This window comes from Esox lucius, chromosome 11 (assembly GCF_011004845.1).
Source record: "Esox lucius isolate fEsoLuc1 chromosome 11, fEsoLuc1.pri, whole genome shotgun sequence".
Lineage (NCBI taxonomy): Eukaryota > Metazoa > Chordata > Actinopteri > Esociformes > Esocidae > Esox > Esox lucius.
The window spans coordinates 23,668,004-23,690,303 of NC_047579.1; the positions used below are offsets into that span (position 1 = coordinate 23,668,004).

Consider the following 22,300-nt stretch of genomic DNA (forward strand, 5'->3'; position numbering starts at 1 on the left):
TGAAAGTAGAAACATTTGTATGACAAAAACAATACTAATATTTGCAAAAGATGTCTTGGCTTGATTTCCAATCTTTGTCTTATGATCATGTTTTAGAAACACTTCAGTGATGCAGAAAGCTTCTTTAAGGTGTTTACTGTAAGTTCCAAGAAATACAACATGGAAAAGCAGAGTGAACTGGATGAAAAAGCAGGTGCAGTTACTGATTATTATTTTTTTAATTATACAACATAATAAAGGTTATGATGGTCAATACAATTTTAAAAACCGGTTCAGGAGAATATTCTAAAATTCTCTTCAATACCACATTGATGGAAAGAAGTGTGATTATACAGTGCCCATAATAGGCAAGTTTTCATATTTCACAAAAATATAACGCACAATGTGTTTGAATGTCCAAGAATTCTAACATGCACTTGGTCTGGAGGTTCAGTATTGTTTGCAGAAGGTATTGATTCAATGTTGTTTCAAAATCCGCTCTCACACTGAGAAATTCACCTATCTGTGTGAAATCATAATTTTGACTCCGCTCTTCTATGCCTGTAATTTCTATGTTACCTAGCAGACCCGACCCTTCTCCTTTTAAACCACTGTAAATACATACAGTGAGGGGAAACATTTATTTGATCCCCTGCTGATTTTGTATGTTTTCCCACTGACAAATAAATGATCAGTTTAATCATTTTAATGGTAGGTTTATTTGAACAGTGAGAGACAGAATAACAACAAAAAAATCCAGAAAAACACATGTCAAAAATGTTATAAATTGATTTGCATTTTAATTAGTGACATACGTTTTTGATTACACCGCCCAATGCCAAATGTGGGAGAGATACAACCAAGATTGCACGGGGTGCTTCTGAGGCACGTTCTATCTCCAATGCCGCTGCCGGAGCAGATCGCAGCCCCTCTAGTCAATGATTTTAACACCACCAGACGAGCTGTGGCGCGTTTGAATAGCGTCCTAGAAGCAGCTCTATTCTCTGCTTCGCTAAAGATAGGTGCCTTGTCTATTTTTGACGGACGCCGCGTCCAAGCCGCACAGTTCAAATACAATAAATCAGTACTATAAGTCAGTACAGAAAGTGAGTACTATAACCTAATTATCTTCCTTATAATAGGACTTCGTGATTTTAGCCTACTTGTAGCCTACTTTTATAGAGCTATTCAGAATTTATGCATCTTGAAAAGCCATTACAATGTTCAGTAACGAGCGTATGCTAGCAAAGGTCACAACAGTTATTTATTTGAACTTATATTATTAGTTAATGTTATAATAATGTACAGAAATCTTAGTGATGTGATATCAGACAATGAAAACTGTTTTGAGCATCCTCTTGCCCCTGTTTTTTCACTACATTCTAGAACAGTGGATGAACGCCCTTGATACAGAGATACCTCACCTTCAGAAATTTCTCAGAAATCTCAATGATCATCACACAAGGACATCAGATTATATTTCTGGTGTGGATGGGATCCTCTCTCTGATGCAGGCAGCCAGAAACAACAACAACGTATTGTTCCTTTCAGCATATTAACTGTCTTCCCCTTAACAACATACTATTTCATGTAAAAAAGTGTGTATAATACTGACTATGTTGAGTTGGATTTCAGACAGACAGCAAAGAAGAGGTGTGCCAGGTTTTGGAACAGAGGCTTGAACACAACCTTAAATCCATTGTTCAATACATGGAAAAGCCTTATAATACTTTCGACCAATGTCTCTCCAAAGGAGTTCAACAGTCAGAAGATTCATGCGAGACATTAATGAATAAAGTAAGCTAGTAAGCTAATCAGAAGATGTATAAATAAAGCCCCTTTTCCACCATTATTCTAAATCTGTATAAACTGGTTAGAGAAGCTTGACAATCAAGTCACACTATACTTATGGAGGATATATTTCTTTTGCTGTGCCCTAAAATAACTGCTTATTTTATTCTTTCTTTTAAGGTCTGGAAATCATGTCGTGGACAATATGGAATAGTGAGGTGTTTATGCGAGAATAATGGCATTTACAAACCAAAAGGAAAAAAGAACAAGCGGAAGGAAATTAACGTCAATGAGAGTTTAGCCTCATGCATGAGAAGTTGCATTGATGAAGAGTTTACATATTTTTTCCCGTATGTTATTTCATTAAAATAAATCCAATAATTAGCACTAAAGGTCCATCAATGGTGGACTCGTCCATCACCCAGGCTGAAGTCACAGAGGTGGTTAAGAAACTCCTCGGTGGCAAGGCACCGTGGGTGGATGAGATCCGCCCTGAGTACCTCAAGTCTCTGGATGTTGTGGGGCTGTCTTGGCTGACACGCCTGTGCAACATCGCGTGGCAGTCAGGGACAGTGCCTCTGGGATGGCAGACCGGGGTGGTGGTCCCTCTTTTTAAGAAGGGGGACCGGAGGGTGTGTTCCAACTATAGGGGGATCACACTTCTCAGCCTCCCCGGGAAAGTCTATGCCAGGGTACTGGAGAGGAGAATACGGCCGATAGTAGAACCTCGGATTCAGGAGGAACAGTGTGGTTTTCGTCCAGGCCGTGGACCAGCTCTATACCCTCTACGGGGTGATGGAGGGTTCATGGGAGTTTGCCCAACCAATCCACATGTGTTTTGTGGATTTGGAGAAGGCATTCGACTGTGTCCCTCGCCGCATCCTGTGGAGGGTGCTTCGGGAATATGGGGTCCTGGGTCCTTTGCTAAGGGCTGTCAGGTCCCTGTACGACCGAAGCAGGAGCTTGGTCCGCATTGCCGGCAGTAAGTCAGACTTGTTCCCTGTGCATGTTGGACTCCGGCAGGGCTGCCCTTTGTCACCGGTTCTGTTCGTCATTTTTATGGACAGAATTTCTAGGCGCAGCCAGGGGCCGGAGGGTGTCAGGTTTGGGGACCACACGATTTTGTCTCTGCTCTTTGCGGATGATGTTGTCTTTTTGGCCCCTTCAAGCCAGGACCTTCAGCATGCACTTGGACGGTTTGCAGCCGAGTGTGAAGCGGTGGGGATGAAAATCAGTACCTTCAAATCCGAGGCCATGGTCCTCAGTCGGAAAAGGGTGGCTTGCCCACTTCAGGTTGGTGGAGAGTGCCTGCCTCAAGTGGAGGAGTTTAAGTATCTAGGGGTCCTGTTCACGAGTGAGGGAAGGATGGAACGGGAGATTGACAGACGGATCGGTGCAGCTACTGCAGTAATGCGGTCGATGTATCGGTCTGTCGTGGTGAAGAAAGAGCTGAGCCGCAAGGCGAAGCTCTCGATTTACCGGTCAATCTACGTCCCTACTCTCACCTATGGTCATGAGCTTTGGGTCATGACCGAAAGGACAAGATCCCGGATACAGGCGGCCGAAAGGAGCTTTCTCCGCAGGGTGGCCGGGCGATCCCTTAGAGATAGGGTGAGAAGCTCGGTCACCCGGGAGGAGCTCAGAGTAGAGCCGCTGCTCCTCCACATCGAGAGGGGTCAGCTGAGGTGGCTTGGGCATCTGTTTCGGATGCCTCCGGAACGCCTTCCTGGGAAGGTGTTCCAGTCCCGTCCCACCGGGAAGAGACCCCGGGGAAGACCTAGGACACTCTGGAGGGACTATGTCTCCCGGCTGGCCTGGGAACGCCTCGGTGTCCCCCCGGAAGAGCTGGAGGAAGTGTCTGGGGAGAGGGAAGTCTGGGCATCCCTGCTTAGACTGCTGCACCCGCGACCTGGCCCCGGATAAGCGGAAGAAGATGATTATGATGATGGTCCATCAATGTGAAATGACAAGGCACAGTCAAGTCTTTTAACCATATACTGAAACCATTTTCTTTCAGAAATGACAAATGTGGCCCAATCAGGAAAAAGATTGAAGACTTCACCCTTGACACAAACAGCTTGGTTGAGAAGCACAAGAGTGTGTCACTGCATCTGAAATTCCTTAATACAGAGGTAGGGTTTTCATGACTAACATTAATAGTTAAAATTTGATTTCATTTAAATAGATCCTAAAATAACGGTTTACAGTGATATCTTTGGTTTATTGGGTTATTTAGTAATTTGGGCAAACTAAACCATAAACTGTATTAAGGGGGCTTCTTGAAAAAAATATATCTTAAAGGAAAAAAAGTTGAAGACACAACTAATCCGTGACCTGCTTGACAAAAAGAAACAGATCTACTTCACTCTACCTGACTCGATCAAGGACTCTATGCATGTATCCTATACAAGTAAGTATTTTAGATCAACATTTTTATTTTATTTAAAGTAACAGAATGTTGTACCTCAGGTGCAGCGGTTTAAGGTACTTCCTCAAAATACAGCAGTTTTTAAATCCTGGTCTCAGGATACAGAAAAGGCCTTGGGGTCCAGCATTGGTACAGTAAGCATTATTTATCTCGGAACACTTTGTGGTTGAATGGGCTTCTGAAATCTCTACATCTCTAAGTCTCATTAACATTGAGCTCTCCATTCAGTTTGAGGCACAAGTAATACACCAACATTTGAAAAGAAAATTACAAAAGACATACAAATAAACTCACATTAAGAATAACAGTTACATCTATCATTATACAGGCCATCCGGTATTTAAGCTAATATTTGGAGAACATATTTTCTTATAAATGTGGAATGTATTAATAGCATATGAACGGTTATGGACAATATATTACTTTGTTTTAGATGCATCAATGCATACAGGAAAAGGTTCTCTGCAAAGGATGAAAGATGAGCTACATCTGAACATAAAGAAAGCAAATATTTTCCGGAAGGCCAAGAAAGATATGATGGATGGTTTAACTAAACTGAAGGTTTGAAACGTAGTATATTGGCATTGACAGGAAGTACAGTGTAATGCATGTATTCAGTCAACTCCCACAGTAAATGTCCCTCTTTACACAAAAATGCATTCAAAAAGCATAGCTCTTTCTGTATGAACACAAGCAAAGTAAAAGCAAGATTCTGACAGAAGTCAACTGAATAATATTTTCCTGTATTAGGATCACATGGTGATGCAGCTGAAGTATAAACTAGAAGAATCAATCAGGATGTCACTCCATACTCCCAACAGCTCGTTCCTCCCAGGTAAATAAATGTACTTGAGTTAAGTCACAGCTTGTACTTGAGTTAGGTTTTTACAGTATTACAGTTGTGTATCGTGGTAAGATGAGGGTACATATCCTGTGGAGTAGCCCTGGTATCCCATGGACGGTGTTGCACTGCCATCATTTGAGATGTAAGTAATATAATTTGATTGCCATTCGCTCTAACAACTTCCTGTGGTGGCTTTGCTACCAGTGAGCTCAGTGAACATAAACATAAGATGCATGAACACATTAACATTTCAGTAATTTACCATAGGTTATTTTGAAAAGAAACTAAAAAAAAAATAAAAGTCAGATAAAACATTGTACCAAAAAGTTAAAGTTCCTTAACCCTTTGGCGCGTACGATCACACCAGTGTGATCAATCTAGAGTGGTCCCTGGAGCGTACGATCACACCGGTGTGATTAGAACGTCATGTTTAGAACGCACCATTAGCATACCTAGCTACAAGTAACGTAACAATGGCTGGTAAAACCGCGCTATTATTTACTCACATTTAGCTCAAACAGTGTTTATAACTTTATTTCCTGATTGTAATTGTTTCAAGAACATACTATGATATTAACCAGGTAGAAAGCATTCAAATCGGGACAAGAAGTGTTACTTACGTACCAACAGACAGCCAACACTAATGCACAAAAACAAATTATATTAGCGACTACTACCGATCAAAACCATTGCAAAAACTTTCTAGAAGTTACGTTCCCCACTGTATGCATTTTATATAGTTTATTCATTTTCACTGCACTGAATAACTGGTCACGATTTGTTAGCTAGCGGGCAGCTGACGTTTGCTAGCGGTTAGCTGACGTTTTCTAGCTAGCTACAGTAATAAATCAACCAACTTTTGCAGCTCTTAGAATTCGAGACAACGAGAGAAGCTTGCAATGCAATGCATGTAGTGTTCCTTACCTAGAAAGGTGACTGTTCAAATGCTGGCGTGAATTCAAAAGCTGCAGAGTACTTAAGTCACGTGCAAAAAAACTCACGCTGGGGGGTCGGTAAGGAATATTTGAAACTCACGCGTGAAAAGGTTAATTGAGCTCACTTACACAAAAACACACACTGCTGCTAATTATTGAAAAAACCCTAACCTTCCCTTCCAAAACTAATGTTAATCTGCCCACCTTCCAACTGCCTTAAATTTACTTACTTTTCAGACCAGAACCACAGCAGTTTATTAACAATACAGTTCTGAAATCTTAAGCTTAAATGTAAAAAACATACATTCAGGTAGTTGTCATTGTACCATGTTGCCAGGCACTTAATCTCCTCTTGTAGGCTGACTTGTCATTGTCACTGATCAGGCCTACCACCATGTTGTCTGCAATGGTCTACAATGGTTATCTGTGTACAGGAACGCAGTCGTGGGTGAAGAGGTGGAGGGTACAGGAGGGGGCTCAGCATGCAGCCTTGTGGAACACCAGTGTTCAGGATCAGGGTGGAGGAGGTGAAGTTGTCTAACCTGTCAGACCGGTGTCCAAGGTCCAGTTGCAGAGAGAGGGTGGGATCCTTAGGTCATGGAGTATGTTGACCAACCTAGAGGGGATGACCATGTTGAATGCAGAGCTAAAGTCAATGAATAGCAATCTTACATAGGTGTGGGATTTGTCCAGGTGGGTCAGGGCAGAGTGTAAAGTTGTAGAGATGGCATCCTCTGTAGACCGGTAGGCAAACTGGTAGGGATTTAGGGTTCAGCCCTGGCACAATGGTTGCGGTTTGAAGCACGTTAGGACAACCTCGGTTGGTTTTCCACTGCAGATAGTAACCTGTACCCGCCCATAGTGACATCACAGGAAAACTGCCATGACTCCAACTCCAACGTGACACACACGGGAACAACACCGGAGACATTGTACACCTGATACCGGCAAAAAGCCAGCATTTGCCAACTAACGGAAACCCTGCAGTGAACAGAAAAATCTATTGAATGAACTTTCTTTTAAATTGACAAGCTTTGAACGTGGCAAATGAAAAGTATACTAATTCTGTATAGCATGGTCACAGACCCTGGTTGAAAAACAATGAAAAAGTAGCTATAATAGAATTATCGCCCTGCAGTATAAAAGATGATGTAACTGCAATGTCCTGTTAGATTTAAGAGTATACACCGAACATTTCAACACCAACACATTTAAAACAACCAACATAATCCCTCCATCTCGTTTAAAAAGTAAAAATATTTGCCTTATTAATTGCCAGCTATAATACCACGCCGACAGACTCAAGAGTAGCCTACTATAGGCTACACAGGCAGCGTTTATACTGGTAGTAGCGAGGAAGCATGTGTAAGCAGTTACTTTGTTCTTAATGCATTGCAGACTGCAAAAATAGTTAGAAAGCTTGGTAGGTAGGCTGCTTCTGTTTGGCTTGACATTACTACTTTGACCAGTGCTATATATTCCAGTTAGCCTATAGAAAAACCCAGAGGAGGAAAAGGACAAGGTATATTTGTAGGTTTGAAAAACAACACGTCTTGTGGGTCTCACAGGGATAACAAGTTGATTTCAACGCCAGTGCATAGGTCCAAACCGAGAGGTGTTTTGGGAAAATACGATCGCTTAAATTACGAGTCTGGTCCTATGCACTGGCACTGAAATTAACCAATTTCATTGCAAGGACTCCTGTCACAGACGCGCAAACAGGCGCCGTTCTCATCTTAACCATTCTCTGACACTGGACGGCTAACACGCTTTGAGTCACTCTTGTCCAATCAGAAGTCTTCCGTGTTTTCACGACACCTTTTGGTATCGCCTCAGCTCGGATGGAACCTCGACGAAACAGGTACTAAAAAAAGTATCTGGTACCAGGTACTGTCCCAACTTTTTGCCAGTGGAAAAGCAAAAAAGGCAAGCCGAGTCAAGCTGGTACCATGCAGTGGAAAAGCTCCCAAAGCGGGTAGAGTCAAAGTGAGGTGAGTTGAGCCAGTACCATGCAGTGGAAAAGCACCAGTAGTGTAGTATGATCTCTGGTTTCTGCTTCTCGCCTTCAACTTTCGTGTCATGGAGCCTGCAGGAGAGCACCAGTGAAAGTCAAACTGTGAACTTTCAATCTCTCTGTCATTGTTAGCATTCATCGGCTCTAGGGTATGTGGTTTGTTTGCCTTAAAACCTATTTGTTTAAGATGTACCGCCGCCGGGATGCCAAACCTTTTTGCAACAAAGTTTTGTAAATATATATATTTTTTGCTATAGGCATATTATATATGTGCACAAAGCTTACAATCTGTTTAATCTAACTGCAGTATACAATTTAAAGTAGTTATTACGGCGATGCAACTCCTATGCAAGTGTTTGAGTATAGTCAACATACACAACACTTTTTCTAAGGTCGCTAGTTTTGGGTCTGATGTTGCATTTTGTACTTACAATGAGCCGTCTTCTGATTTTGTATCTTGATGGTCCCAGAGATATAGCAAAGCATTGTTTTGTTTGATAAAATCAGTTGTCCTTATGTAACCAATTGTCTATGTGATTTGACTATGACATGTTGTGGCTGTTTCTTATGGCCTATTCATCCCCATATTTCTCCCTGAATTCAGGAGGTCCCTCTGCCTCTTGACCCCCACGGTGACGCCATCATTCAAAATATGAATTGTGCGCCTCAGTTGTGTGTGTGTTCATCATGCGCGCAAAGGTGGACGCGCATAACCAGTTTAGTGACGGAGGAAGCGCTAGTTTAAATTTCTCCGGTTTTGGTTGGTTGGATGGCTGGTATATCTTCATTTTATTTAGTTATCTACTGGACGCATTATTATCAGAACAATGATGGGCAATAAGTCTACATGGTGTTATATTTTTTTCAAGTTTCAAGGTTTATTTGTCAAATGCACCGAACAACACAGCCAGGACGAGTTCCACCGAAGAATGTGACTCTGCTTGCTTTTTTAACACCTCTGGTCCTAACCTGATTGGGTAGATGAGACACTTACATCACTCTAGGTCCTATAGGAGAATACACTTGGAATAGATGACTCACAAAGGGAGTAAGTGTTGGGTTAACTGTTGACAATTTGAATGCTTGTCACCATGAATCAACATAAACATTCACGGCATTCACAAACTACTGTATGTATACCAAAATAAAATAGAGTTCTTAACTAAAATAATAAACAAAAGAATTAGGTCCCTTTTTGAGTTGGGTGTTCCAACTCCATAGCTCCTCAGTCTTGGGGAAAATATCCGGATTTGTGTGTTCAATGTCAAGTTCTAACATTACTACCCGGGTAGGTTAGTGTGTTTTTCTTATCTGTGTCGGAATGAATTAATCTGCAAATCCAAGTCCTCTGTGGCATGTCTTTATGGCTGGCCACACCATATCCAATACCGTCCACAGCTGGGCAAGGCTCGCCATCCTTCAGTTTGTCAATATTTCTGGTACTCAACAAAAAAAAACAACCGGAGTTCAAAGACATTTATTACTCAACAGGAATTGTATCCAATAGATTGACAGCTCGCGGTCAGGAAATGCTCCGTTCACTCGTAGCTGCGCATCTGCTATCCGCTCATCTAGGTGTTGCATTCAAAAGTGACCCCCCCTGCTACAAAAATGGGACTTCAGGTACCGCTCACTGCTTATTACAGTCTCACTGTGCCCACGTGTAACTGCATCTCTAAACAACATAAACTCAGCAAAAAAAGAAACGTCCCATTTTCAGGACTGTGTATTTCAACAAAAATCCAAATAAAAATCCAAAAATCCAAATAACTTTACAGATCTTCATTGTAAAGGGTTTAAACAATGTTTTCCATGCATGTTCAATTAACCATAATTAATTAATTAATTAACATGCACCTGTGAAATGGTCATTAAGACCTTAACAGTTTACAGAGAGTAGTCATTTAAGGTCACAGTTCCAAAAACGCAGGACACTAGAGACTTAACTACCGACTGTGAAAAACACCCAAAGAAAGATGCCCAGGGTCCCTGCTCATTTGCCTGAACATCCATTAGGCATGCTGCATGGAGGCATGAGGTTCTGCTGATGTGGCCAGGGCAATAAATTGCCATGTCTGCACTGTGAGACGCCTAAGACAGCGCTACAGGGAGACAGGAAGGACAGCTGATCATCCTCGCAGTGGAAGACCACGTGTAACAACACCTGCACTGGATCGGTACATCCGAATATCACACCTGCGTGACATGTACAGGATGGCCACAACAACTGCCCGAGTCACACCAGGAACACACAATCCCTCCATCAGTGCTCAGACTGTCCGCAATAGGCTGAGAGAGGCTGGACTGAGGGCTTGTAGGCATGTTGTAAGGCAGGTCCTTACCAGACATCACAAGCAACAACGCCGCCTATGGGCACAAACCCACCTTCGCTGGACCAGACAGGAGTGGCAAAAAGTGCTCTTCACTGATGAGTCACGGTTTTGTCTCACCAGGGGTGATGGACGGATTAGTGTTTATCGTCGATGGAATGAGCGTAACACCGAGGCCCGGTACAGGGAAGACATCCTCCTCCCTCATGTGGTACCCTTTATGCATGCTCATCTGGACATGATCCTCCAGCAGGACAATGCCACACACCATACTGCTCGTTCTGTGTGTGAGTTTCTGCATGACTGCAATGTCAGTGTTCTGCCATGGCCAGCGAAGAGCCCGGAACTCAATCCCATTGAGTACGTCTGGGACCTGTTGGATCGCAGGGTGAGGGCTAGGGCCATTCCTCCCAGAAATGTCCAGGAACTTGCAAGTGCCTTGGTGGAAGAGTGGGGTAACATCTCACAGCCAAGAACTGACAAGTCTGGTCCAGTCCATGGGGAGGAGATGCACTGCAGAACTTCAAGCAGCTGGTGGCCACACCAGATACTGACTGGTACTTTTGATTTTGAGCCTCCCTTCATTCAGGGACACATTTCTGTTAGTCACATGTCTGTGAAACATTATTAGTTTATGTCTTATGGTGTTGACTCTTTTTTAGTGTTCATACAAATATTTACACACATTAAGTTTACTGAAAGTAAAAACAGTTGAAAGTCAGAGGACTTTTCTTTTTTTGCTGAGTTTATAAGGGTTTAGTAGCCCTATATTTCATATGGGTTACACTTTGCATCTCTGGTGGCCATAATAATCGCAGGCTGCGTTTGCGCGGGTAAATCTTATTTCTATGTGGGTGTTCACAATTTCAGACGTGCATTCGCGTGCCAGGGGTTTCTGCAACATTTTGACAATGTTGGTTGTGGAGCAAATCATCAGAATACTGCAGATTTAGTTTATGCGCAAAAAGCTATGGATATCTTCATTTTTTATACAACACTGTCAATACCCTTTTCGAGTAATTGCCATTTATCTACTATCTACTTATAGGCAATTAAAAACATGAATAAAACACAAATAACAGAACAGGCTTAAGCATCATTAGATTTTGGATTATGTTCAGATAAAGTCAGATTCTGGAAAATCAAGGTTTATTGGAATAATTGGAATGACTGAATATCTGACAGACCTTTAGTGTGTAATGTAGAGATATAACCCAATCATATTGAAGTAAAAAGCAATGGTTTAGAAACCCATTTCCAAAGGCAATGTAGCCTACACAACCCATAAGGTAAAATGCGAATTCCACTTTTGGCCAGCTATGTAAACTCTGACATTGATTGATCCCGCAAAAGGTTTTCAGTTGGTTATAGCCTATTCCTATTTTTTTTTTTTTTTTAAAGTTACTTAATTTGGAAGTAATCTAAAAGTAATCAGATTACGTTATTAAGTTTGAGTAATCAAAAAGTTATATTACTGATTAAAAATGTGGAAAGGTAACTTGTAACTGTAACGGATTACATTTAAAAAGTGACCTACCCAACCCTGGATGTTAGAGCACCACATATGATGCAAACATCACATATGTTGTTAGATCGTTGGATCCGCCTCCTTGTCGCGCCTCCTGTTAGTACCTTTATGAAGGGAAGCACATTTTCCATCATGTATAACATTCCTGGGACTGTGTAACCCTTATTTTAATCACCTTTGCACTGTTGTGTGGTCTGTGTAGGTATGAACTAGAAAATTCATAATGTATCCAATTTGGCACAAAGTGGCCAATCTGTAAAGAACACTTTGGCCTTGCTTTACAAATGAGTAGGTAGATCACTGAATTGTATAACAAATGGTCTGAAACCTTACCTATTTCCTGCTGACATCTAGTGGATCAAGTGGAAAATTACTCCAGATTCCTTATCCATGTTTGGCTTTCCCCAATGCAATTCAAACATGATGAGGATTTTTTATTTGACAAAAAATGCATGTTTTTTCTTTGTTTTATCTTCTGACAAATCTATTGTGTTGTACTTTTCTGCATTAATTTATAATTCCTACAAAGTATGGAGTGTCTCCTTTCAAATGGAGCCAAAAATATGTTTCTACTATATTCAGAGCTACAAGCATTTAGATTTGGGTACATCATTTTAGGCAGGAATTGACTTTTTTGCCTGTTGACTAACAGGTTAATAGTGCCAACATATCAGTCCATCTTCTAGTTATGGCATCAGCTAACGGAATGAATGTAAAGAAATTATCAGCTGTGACATTTCTGCCACTTTTGCACCAATGCCCACAAGCTCGTTGATTACACGTGACCCTTGATCTATTCTCATTGCTGTCCAGGTTGCCTGCTAAGATATACCTCACCTTTGAGATGGTGGCTGGTCTCTGCATCACAGTTGAACAAGATCTTTATTCCATATGTCAGGCAAGGATGCAATGTACTTTCGGAATCTGCACTTGCCTCTGAAGCCGACAAGCTGCTCATCCAAACATGTCTGTGCCTGACCATTTTGAGAGCTGGGTTACAAACATGGTCCATATATCTCTGAAAGGGGCAAGCTTGTCGTTGGCCGTTCACTCTCCCCTTGTGGCTTTGTTGTCGAACCTCATATATCTTAATATGTGTTGGAATTTTTCTCTGGTCATAGTTGCAGTGATCACAGGTTTACAGCCAGTTTCTGACCAGAGGGAATCTACAGGCTCATGGGTATCTTAAGACACCCCTGCTATGATCAAAAGGCCAATGACTGCTTTTATTTCTGTGTCATCCACTGCTTTCCAGTGATCACTAATGTTGGGGGGATGACTCTTATTCCATTCCCTGATTCTTCATTTGGCTTTGCTGTTAGTTTCACGCACTATAACATCAATAATCTCTGGGATCAGGAAACTAAGAGATTCTTCTGCTGCCTTTCTTATTCCTGGTTGATTTGTGATGTCAGCTGCATGTCTTCACCCAGCTGGTAGAGGATTTTATTCCTACACTGTCCCATATTTACCACAATAAATATGGGACAGTGTCATTGGCATTCACTCAAGCTCCAGCTGCTTCGTTACACTCTGTGCCTTGATTTTGCCCACATGCATTGCTTAGAGCTCTACCTTTACCCATAGCCTTTCCCCTTTCTTTTCTTAAAACCTCAGCAACGCCAAATCTGGCCAGTCTCGGTCTGCTTGCCATTGTTGCCAAAAAAAAACTATATTAGGTAAGGGCATGTAATGTAAGCCATGTAATCAATAGATATATTCAAGATTGAATAGAGCCACACACGTTTTGGAGCTCTGAGAAACAGCTCCCTGGACCCCAATACATTAATATTTTTATAAAGCATTAATTAAAACAATGATGTGAAGTCATTAGGAACAAATTGATTGACAAAGTCATGAAAAATGCATGTCACATTTGTAGCTGCACGGTGCTGTGCTGTGAACACAGGTCCCATTAGAGGACATCGGGCCCTCATGCCCCCTGTCATGGAGTAAGTTTCTGACAATTCGGTCAAAAATATGCAAACCAGTAGGCAGCTTCAAAGTGACAATCACGTGATCGATCACGTCCAAAGTTCTTTTCAAATCAGAATGCAATACACCACACTGCACAAATAACCAAATACCAAATCAACATGTCTAATACCGTGGCGCAACCGTACTATTCCAGACTACTGTTCACATGATCACAGGTTTTCCTATTGCGGGTGGTACGATTTTGTTGAACATAAAATGTCAGCCTTTATTCGTCAACAAATTCCTGTTATATTGAGCTTAGCCGTTTCAATGGTATTCATTATTCCTCCTTAACATTACTTTGAATGCAGGTGGCCTTTGAAGGCTGGTGGCCAAGTGTGTACTGTTGAAATCAAACATGTCATATTACATTTTGTCCAGCAGATGTCCCAGCAGTGCACTGTGTTGGAAAGCTTCGAGCAATGAAGCGGTTTCTCTTAACGAGCCTAAATCTTTCCAGAAGCCTCGGTTTCCAATCCCCACTCTCTGTGGTACACATGCACAAACAAAATGAACTGTTTCTTTATTGCAGATGTCACTGAGGATTATAACAAGATTAAGGAGCTGATGGTTTGCTCTAGTACAATACCAGTGGCTACAATATGGTACCCTCACACTGAATTTCAGTGTCAGACTGTAGAGGGACAGACGAATGTGCAGGTATGTTTGTCGGGAGATGATTAACCTTCACATATGAATCATAGAAATTCAAGAGTATTTCCGAGACTTGCCTTGAAATAGCTTTTCTCTTACAGGAGCCATGAATTATAACTAGTCAACATATCCGCAGTCCTACTTATAGGTAACTACTGATCATGTAACCTGCTTTGCAGCATTGTCATACTAACCACAAATAATTTATTAAAACATTTTGTTGAGTATATTTTTATTAAAAAAAGTTTAGAACTGTCATAATTGCCCTACATCTGCCTTGCAGGCTCCAGTGCCCTGAGGCAGGTCTTTTCCAGTGTGGTTTAACTGGACTGGTGTTTGAGATGGCTGGGAAGGGAGATGTTTGTGTCAAAATGAGTCAATGGGACACCAGTGTCCTGGGCTCCATGACTCCAGCAGGACCCCTATTCAGCATCAGCTGCCCTGCAGTCCTCCAACTGCATCTCCCACACTGTATGTGTGACGGTAGGTGATGCATCAGTTCATTTTATTGACTGTTGTTATAACATAAAGATTATTTTATTGATTTATTGATTTTATTTGTTTTATTTATTGAGCAATAAAATTACTGACACTACCAAAATATAATGCATTCAATAGTACAACCCTGTTTCCAATAAAATTAAGACGCTATGTAAACTGCAAATAAAACCAGAATGCAATGATGTGCAAATAATTTATCCCTATTTTTAATTGAAAATAGTACAATGAGAACATATCAAATGAGGAAACTGAGACATTTTATAGTTTTTGGAAAAATACTTTCCTATTTTGAATTTGATACCAGCAACACGTTTCAAAAAATTTGAACGGGGCAACAAAAGACTGGAGAAGTTGTGCAATGCTGAAAGACTGAACCTACATCATCATCTATAGAATGTACATGAAAGATTATATAGACATTAAAGGATTCAGAGAATCGGGTGAAATCTGTGAATGCTAGGGACAAGCCCTGAATCCATAATTGGATCATCGAGATCTTCGTAACCTCAGACAGTTTTATTTTGGCTGTTAACTAAAATACAAACCTGATTCCAAAAAAGTTGGGACACTGTACAATTGTGAATAAAAACAGAATGCAATGATGTGGAAGTTTCTAATTTCAATATTTTATTCAGAATACAACATAGATGATATATCAAATGTTCAAACTGAGGAAATGTATCACTTTAAGGGAAAAATAAGTTGATTTTAAATTTCATGGGATGAACACATCTCAAAAAAGGGACAAGGCCATGTTTACCACTGTGTGGCATCCCCTCTTCTTTTTATAACAGACTGCAAACGTCTGGGGACTGAGGAGACAAGTTGCTCAAGTTTATGAATAGGAATGTTGTCCCATTCTTGTCTAATACAGGCTTCTAGTTGCTCAACTGTCTTAGGTCTTCTTTGTCTCATCTTCCTCTTTATGATGCGCCAAATGTTTTCTATGGGTGAAAGACTGCAGGTTGGCCATTTCAGTACCCGGATCCTTCTTCTATGCAGCCATGACATTGTAATTGATGCAGTATGTGGTCTGGCATTGTCATGTCGGAAAATACAAGGTCTTCCCTGAAAGAGACTACGTCTGGATGGGAGCATATGTTGCTATAGAACTTGGATATAACTGTCAGCATTGATGGTCCCTTTCCAGATGTGTAGGCTGCCCATGCTACACGCACTCATGCAACCCCATACCATCAGAGATGCAGGCTTCTGAACTGAGTGCTGATAAAAACTTGGGTTGTCCTTGTCCTCTTTAGTCCGGATGACATGGCGTCCCAGTTTTCCTAAATGAACTTCAAATTTTGATTTGTCTGACCACAGAACACTTTTCCACTTTGCCACAGTCCATTTTAAATGATCCTTGGCCCAGAGAAAACGCCTGTGCTCCTGGATCCTGTTTAGATACGGCTTCTTTTTTGACCTATAGAGTTTTTGCCAGCAACGGCAAATGGCACGGTGGATTGTGTTCACCGACAATGTTTTCTGGAAGTATTCCTGAGCCCATGTTGTGATTTCCATTACAGTATCATTCCTGTATGTGATGGAGTGCCGTCTGAGGGCCCGAAGATCATGGGCATCCAGTAACAGTTTTTCGGCCTTGACCCTTACGCACAGAGATTGTTCCAGATTCTCTGAATCTTTGGATGATATTATGCACTGTAGATGATGACAACTTCAAACTCTTTGCAATTTTTCTCTGAGAAACTCCTTTCTGATATTGCTCCACTATTTTTGCCGCAGCATTGTGGGAATTGGTGACAGTGTCCCAACTTTTTTGGAATCGGGTTTGTATATTCAAGTTACAGTTCAATAATGAATATGCGCTTAAGGTGCAGTCTCTCAGCTTCAATTAGAGGGTATTTACATCCAAATTGCAGGAAGAATTGAGGGATTACAGCTCTTTAATATGTAGCCCCTCTTTTTCAAGGGACCAAAAGTAATTGGACAATAAACTCAAAAGCTGTTTCCCGGACAGGTGTGGGCTATTTCTTCATTATTGCACATGGCATGGGTGACTTGCACATCTGTGAAGGCTGAACAACATATACAGGTTTTGGAGCAACATATGCTGCCCACCCAGACAACATATTTTTCAGGGAAGGCCTTGCTTATTTCAGTAAGACAATGCCCAACCACATTCTGCACGTATCACAACAGCATGGCTCTGTAGTTAAAGAGTCTGTGTGTTGAACTGGCCTGTCAGCAGTCCAGACCTCTCCCCTATTGAAAATGTTGTCTTTGTACTACTTTCAGTATATGGATAAATTATGTGCACATCATTGCATTCTGATTGCATTTTACGCAGCAACCTTTTTGAATAGGGGTTGTAATATATCATTTCAAGAATTTACATTTATTTACAGTAAAACTAAAATCAATAATGTATTTCTTTCTTATTCTGCAGATGAAGAAGTCTTATCAGTGGCTCATTTTACTGGTGGCACAATGGAGATTGTGAAGCCACTCAAGACAACTGCCTCCCACGTGGTTGTAAACATCCCAAACCCTTCCCTGGTTGGCCTCATCAGATGTGGTTTGTCTACACTGCCTGTCCAAAGCCGGGTGCTGCTGTTCCTCTGCCCACAAGGGAACACAAACCAAAACGGGATGCTGAATGTCTTTTTGTTGCCGAAGAATGTGCCGACCTTTGAGGTATTATTCTATAGTTGTAAGGAATTAATTAGTTTATTTCAAAGGGCAAATACGTATTACTAAGCAATTATGTCAACTGGCACACTGCCTTTTTGAACTCTTACAGAGAATTTGAGTAATTTACTGTTGTGATGATTTTGGAGTTTCTGCAGTATTTGCATGTCCTAAAAAGCAAGTAAACATTTTGTGTAAACCAGTAATGCAGAGGTTTACAAGGATGAGTCTATGGGACACCACCCTCCTAGGTTACATGACACAAGCAGGACACCTACTCTCACTGTTCTGCAGCCTGGGGTGCAATTATAATCAGGCAAAAGAGGCAACTGCCTCAGGCCTCACCTTATTATTGGTTTTGTACACTTGGTCTAATTAATAAATATATTATAATCGTTTTCAAAATAACATTTCTCCAATCGACACCTACAATCCCTCCCCAACAAAAACAATGAACCACAAACATAGTTTGCTCAGGTCCATCCTCTTGTTCTGTGTGGCTTTAGTGCAGGTGTTGATGTGAATTATTCTTCAAAATTATTGTAAATGAAAAACAGAATTGTTGTCAGACGCTTTACCATGACTCTTCAAATTGAGCTTGTATGCATTCAGTGACCTTTAATGGTTCTTGAAGTATACAACTTGATTGGAGTACACCTGTGGCAGATTTACTTGATTAGACATGGATTAGTAATGCAGACACCTGTCTGTATAAGGTTCAACACTTCACAGTGCTTGTCAGAGCAAAAACCAAGCCATCAATCAGGCCATTATGGCCTAGTAGCTAGATGGTAGGCTCTCCTGAGTAAAGGTGATATGGTATCCCGCCTGAAGGACTCTGAGAGCAAGAGTAAAGATATTATCTGGTACAATAAGACCAAAATGTAACTCTTAGGAATCCATGGCAAGTTCTACGCTAATTCTTGGTTCATGCCATCCCACTGTAAAGTGTGGTGGTGGGAGCATTTCTATGGAGATGCTTCTCTGCGGCAGGGACTGGGGGACCGGTGAAGATGAGCCAGCCGGTGCTTCTTTTTCTGCATTGTGAGTTGTATTTTGGTCTCCGATTATGAGGAGGTAGCCACAATAATCCCTCTGCATGCCCATTGGGCAACGCTGTTTTGTGATGGTGGATCTGGGGAACTGAGGTCATTTCCCAGGTTCATCGCTCAGTTCCGAGCCATGTTTGACCATAAAGCAGAACGAGGGGCAGGATGGGGGCGAGCGGCTTATGTGCCTAATGTAGGGAACGTTCATGGCCACAGAGTATTCGCTGTCGTTCTGGACAGTGGAGGCGTCAAGAGCATGGAATGAGCCGGCTTTCCGGACCGCTTTCCACTGCGGACTGAGACTATGCCGCTAGATGCCAACATTGCCCTGGCCATTATCATCGACGGGCAGCTCCGGGACCATGACTGTTTGGCGCATTGGGTTCATTCCACCCTCTCAGGTTTATAACATCTCAATCCCTTTTTGCTGTCAGATTTTTCTCTCTGGTGGCTTTCCTTCTCACTCTTTCACAGCTCTGATTGACTCCAGGGCTGCCAGGAGCTTCATTGACCAGTCAGTGGTATGCGCTCTCAGGTTGCCGTTGCGCCGTTTGAGGTCCTGGGTGCCCATCCAGGCTTTAGATGGCCATCCTGTGAGTTCCGGTTCCATTGCCCACGTGACCCGCCCACTTACTCTCACCATTAACAGCTGCCATCAAGAGAGACTGGAATTGCTAGTGATGATGTCGTCCGTACACCCCGTCATCCTGGGACGTCCATGGCTCCAGAAACACAATCCCAACATCGCCTGGAGAAAGATCCTGGGATGGCCCCCGGAGTGTTGGAAGACCTTCTTGACCGTGACGTAAGGTGCAACATTGGTGGAGAGCCCAGAGGGTGACCCTCCCAGCCAACAGACCACCTGAGTATGCAGACTTAAGACAGACAAAAAAGCCAGGTGTCTCCCTCCTCACCACTCCTGGGACTGGGCCATTGACCTCATACCAGAAGCTGCGCCCCTCCAAAGGCAGATTTACCCCCTCCCGGTGGCCGAAAACAAAGCCATGGAGACCTACATCAGAGAAATGCTGGAGCAGGGACACATCCGCCACTCCACCTCTCCAGCAAGCTTTTGAAGGGTGGGGGGCTTCGGCCATGTATAGACTACCTGAATAACATTATCAAATTCAGGTATGCAATGTCCTTTGTCCCTTCAGCCATCAAGGACCTGAGGGGTGCCAGCTACCTCAAGAATCTGGACCTCCGGAGTGCGTATAACCTGGTACGTATCCGGGAGGGAGACGAGTGGAAGGCAGCCTTTAATACGGCGTTGGTCCATTATGAGTACCTGGTCATGCCTTATGGGCTGGCCAATGCCCCCGTCGTGTTCCATTCGTTCCTCATTGAGGTGTTCCAGGAAATGTTGGGGAGGTATGTGGTGGTATACATCAATGATATCTTGGTCTACTTCCCGACATACCCTGAACATGTGGCCTAGGTCTGTGCTGTTCTCCAACGTCTGCTTGACCCTCAGCTTTATGTCAAGGGCGAGAAGTGCTCTTTCCACCAGTCCGCTGTCTCCTTCCTGTAGTACCACATCGCTCCGGAGGGAGTGAAGATGGAGGAACTGAAGGTTGAGGCGGTGAGGTCATGGCCAGTCCCAAAGACCATCAAGGAACTGCAGAGTTTCATCAGAATTGCCAACTTATACCAGCGGTCAAGCCCTTCACGGTCGAAGTGGACGCATCAGAGTTCCCCAGTACATGGGGAACGACATCATGTACAAGCTCAAGCATACCTACCACCATTCACAGCATCTCTCCCACTTTCCATGTCCCTCTCCTTAAGGTTGACCCGGTCCTGCTGTGAGAATCTGTGGCACTTGGTCCACAAGCATGCTCTAAATAACTAGAACAACCTGGAGCCAATCTGCCAAGAAGAATGGCCAAAAACACTGCCGACACTGTGTGCATATGTAGTTACAATCCCGTTTTGGCTAATTGGCTTTGGCAACATGTCAGTAAAATCATAGGGTATAAAAAGAGCATCCCAGATAGAATGAGTTTTTCAGAAGTAAAGATGTGGGGGGATTTACCACTCGGTTCGAAGACTGTGGGGGAAAATAGTGCAACAATTTATGAATAACGTTTCTCAATGTAACATTTTAAATAGCTTGGGGATCTCACAATCTATGGTACAGAACAAAACTCAAACTTCCAAAAACAAAAAAAATTCTCAGTTTCAACATTTAATATGTTGTCTTTTCACATAATTGCATTCCGTTTTTTATTTGAAACCGGGTTGTACAACAAAATACTTAATAACGTATTGCAGTAAAAGGTGGCTCTTCCAAAAATTTATGTTGGGATTGAATACCTGTGAAAGCAACATACTGACTTATTTCTTACAATTATTGCCCATCTTAAAACCAATGTCACCTCATAATAATAAAAAGTTTGAGTTTAAAAATGAAATATAAAACAAAACAAAATGTAAATGCACCAATTTGAGAGTCAGTAATATGTATAAAATAATTACTCAGGGGTTTCATATTTTGCCAAGGCACTGTAAAGTTGCGGGACAAATCTATGATTCCCCAAAACTCAAGCACCTATATTTTCCTTGAAGGTGATACATCAACAGAAGAGGAGTACTTTCATTCAAACCAGTTCTGAATGCACTTTGAGTCCTGGAAGAAAATATGGTCTCTGTTGTGAGCTGGTGGACTATAACATACATCTAAAAGTAAGCATGGACATCACAGACACAACCATACCTTCTTATATTTGCGGTGATTTAGCTTACAGAATATTTGTTGGTATTAATTGGTATGTAGAATTTGATATAATTTTTGATATGCATGGGTTTAATATCGCTAAGTTACAACTACTGTATTTGTTTTGATCTGGGGCTGTCTAAGTTGGGCTAACATTCTCTTATGTTGTGTTTCAGAGCAGGACGTTTGATGGTGACTTCAGCCCAAACTTTCTACCCACATTTCAGGTGTATTTGGAATGTATTTCAGATGCCAAGAACATGAACCTGACCCTTTTAGACAGAAAGACTAATGACCAGAAAGTGTGGGAGTGTGTGGTACAAACCAGTTAGTTAAAATGCCAGTTTGTTTACTTATGTTGCCCTCTATGTTGGACACTTTGCCATGATAATTAATCTGATTAAATTGTCCTTCTCGATTATTTTTTTAAAATTACATCTAATTTTATAATATGCAAATAGACAGTAATAGCACATTGTACTGTTTTCTGGTCTTAGCCCTCCCGTGCCGGAGGTAAAATCTTATACGATTAAACTCTAGTTGTTTGCTATTTACCCAAGTTTGCATTAATTGATTCCTGTACCTTGTACTTTTTTGGATACCTAAAGTCTCTATAAAATAAATTCCGGTACATTATAATACATTTTAGATATTCTATTGTTTTGTCCTTTCCCTTGTTTTAATTGTTGTCCTATTACACTGTTATTTACAAAATTGTTATGCCATTCAATGAATATAACTTTTTTTCCTGTAGTACATCAGGGTTTAAGGGTTTATTATATTAATCATACATTATTCAAAATATATGCCACTTTGGAATTATGTTTGATGCCAAGTAGCACGTTCAAAAAATCTGGTGGAACATCCCACAACTAATTGGCCACAGGTCAGAAACATGATTGGGT

General features: G+C 41.7%; 2 protein-coding genes across 2 annotated transcripts in view; both read left to right on the top strand.

Annotated features, from left to right (window-relative positions):
- Positions 1 to 22,300, top strand: part of LOC117595221 (nuclear GTPase SLIP-GC-like) — a 772,829-nt gene that overhangs the window by 309,232 nt on the left and 441,297 nt on the right. The gene's annotated exons all lie outside the window — the stretch shown is intronic.
- Positions 1,536 to 21,717, top strand: LOC117595166 (nuclear GTPase SLIP-GC-like). Its single transcript, XM_034295005.1, has 12 exons — positions 1,536 to 1,776; positions 1,951 to 2,120; positions 3,788 to 3,902; positions 4,072 to 4,180; positions 4,632 to 4,759; positions 4,949 to 5,033; positions 14,359 to 14,486; positions 14,582 to 14,628; positions 14,764 to 14,963; positions 17,389 to 17,636; positions 21,248 to 21,364; positions 21,572 to 21,717. The coding sequence occupies exons 1-8, from the start codon at positions 1,690 to 1,692 to the stop codon at positions 14,588 to 14,590; spliced, it is 831 nt and encodes a 276-aa protein (XP_034150896.1). The 5' UTR covers positions 1,536 to 1,689; the 3' UTR covers positions 14,591 to 14,628; positions 14,764 to 14,963; positions 17,389 to 17,636; positions 21,248 to 21,364; positions 21,572 to 21,717.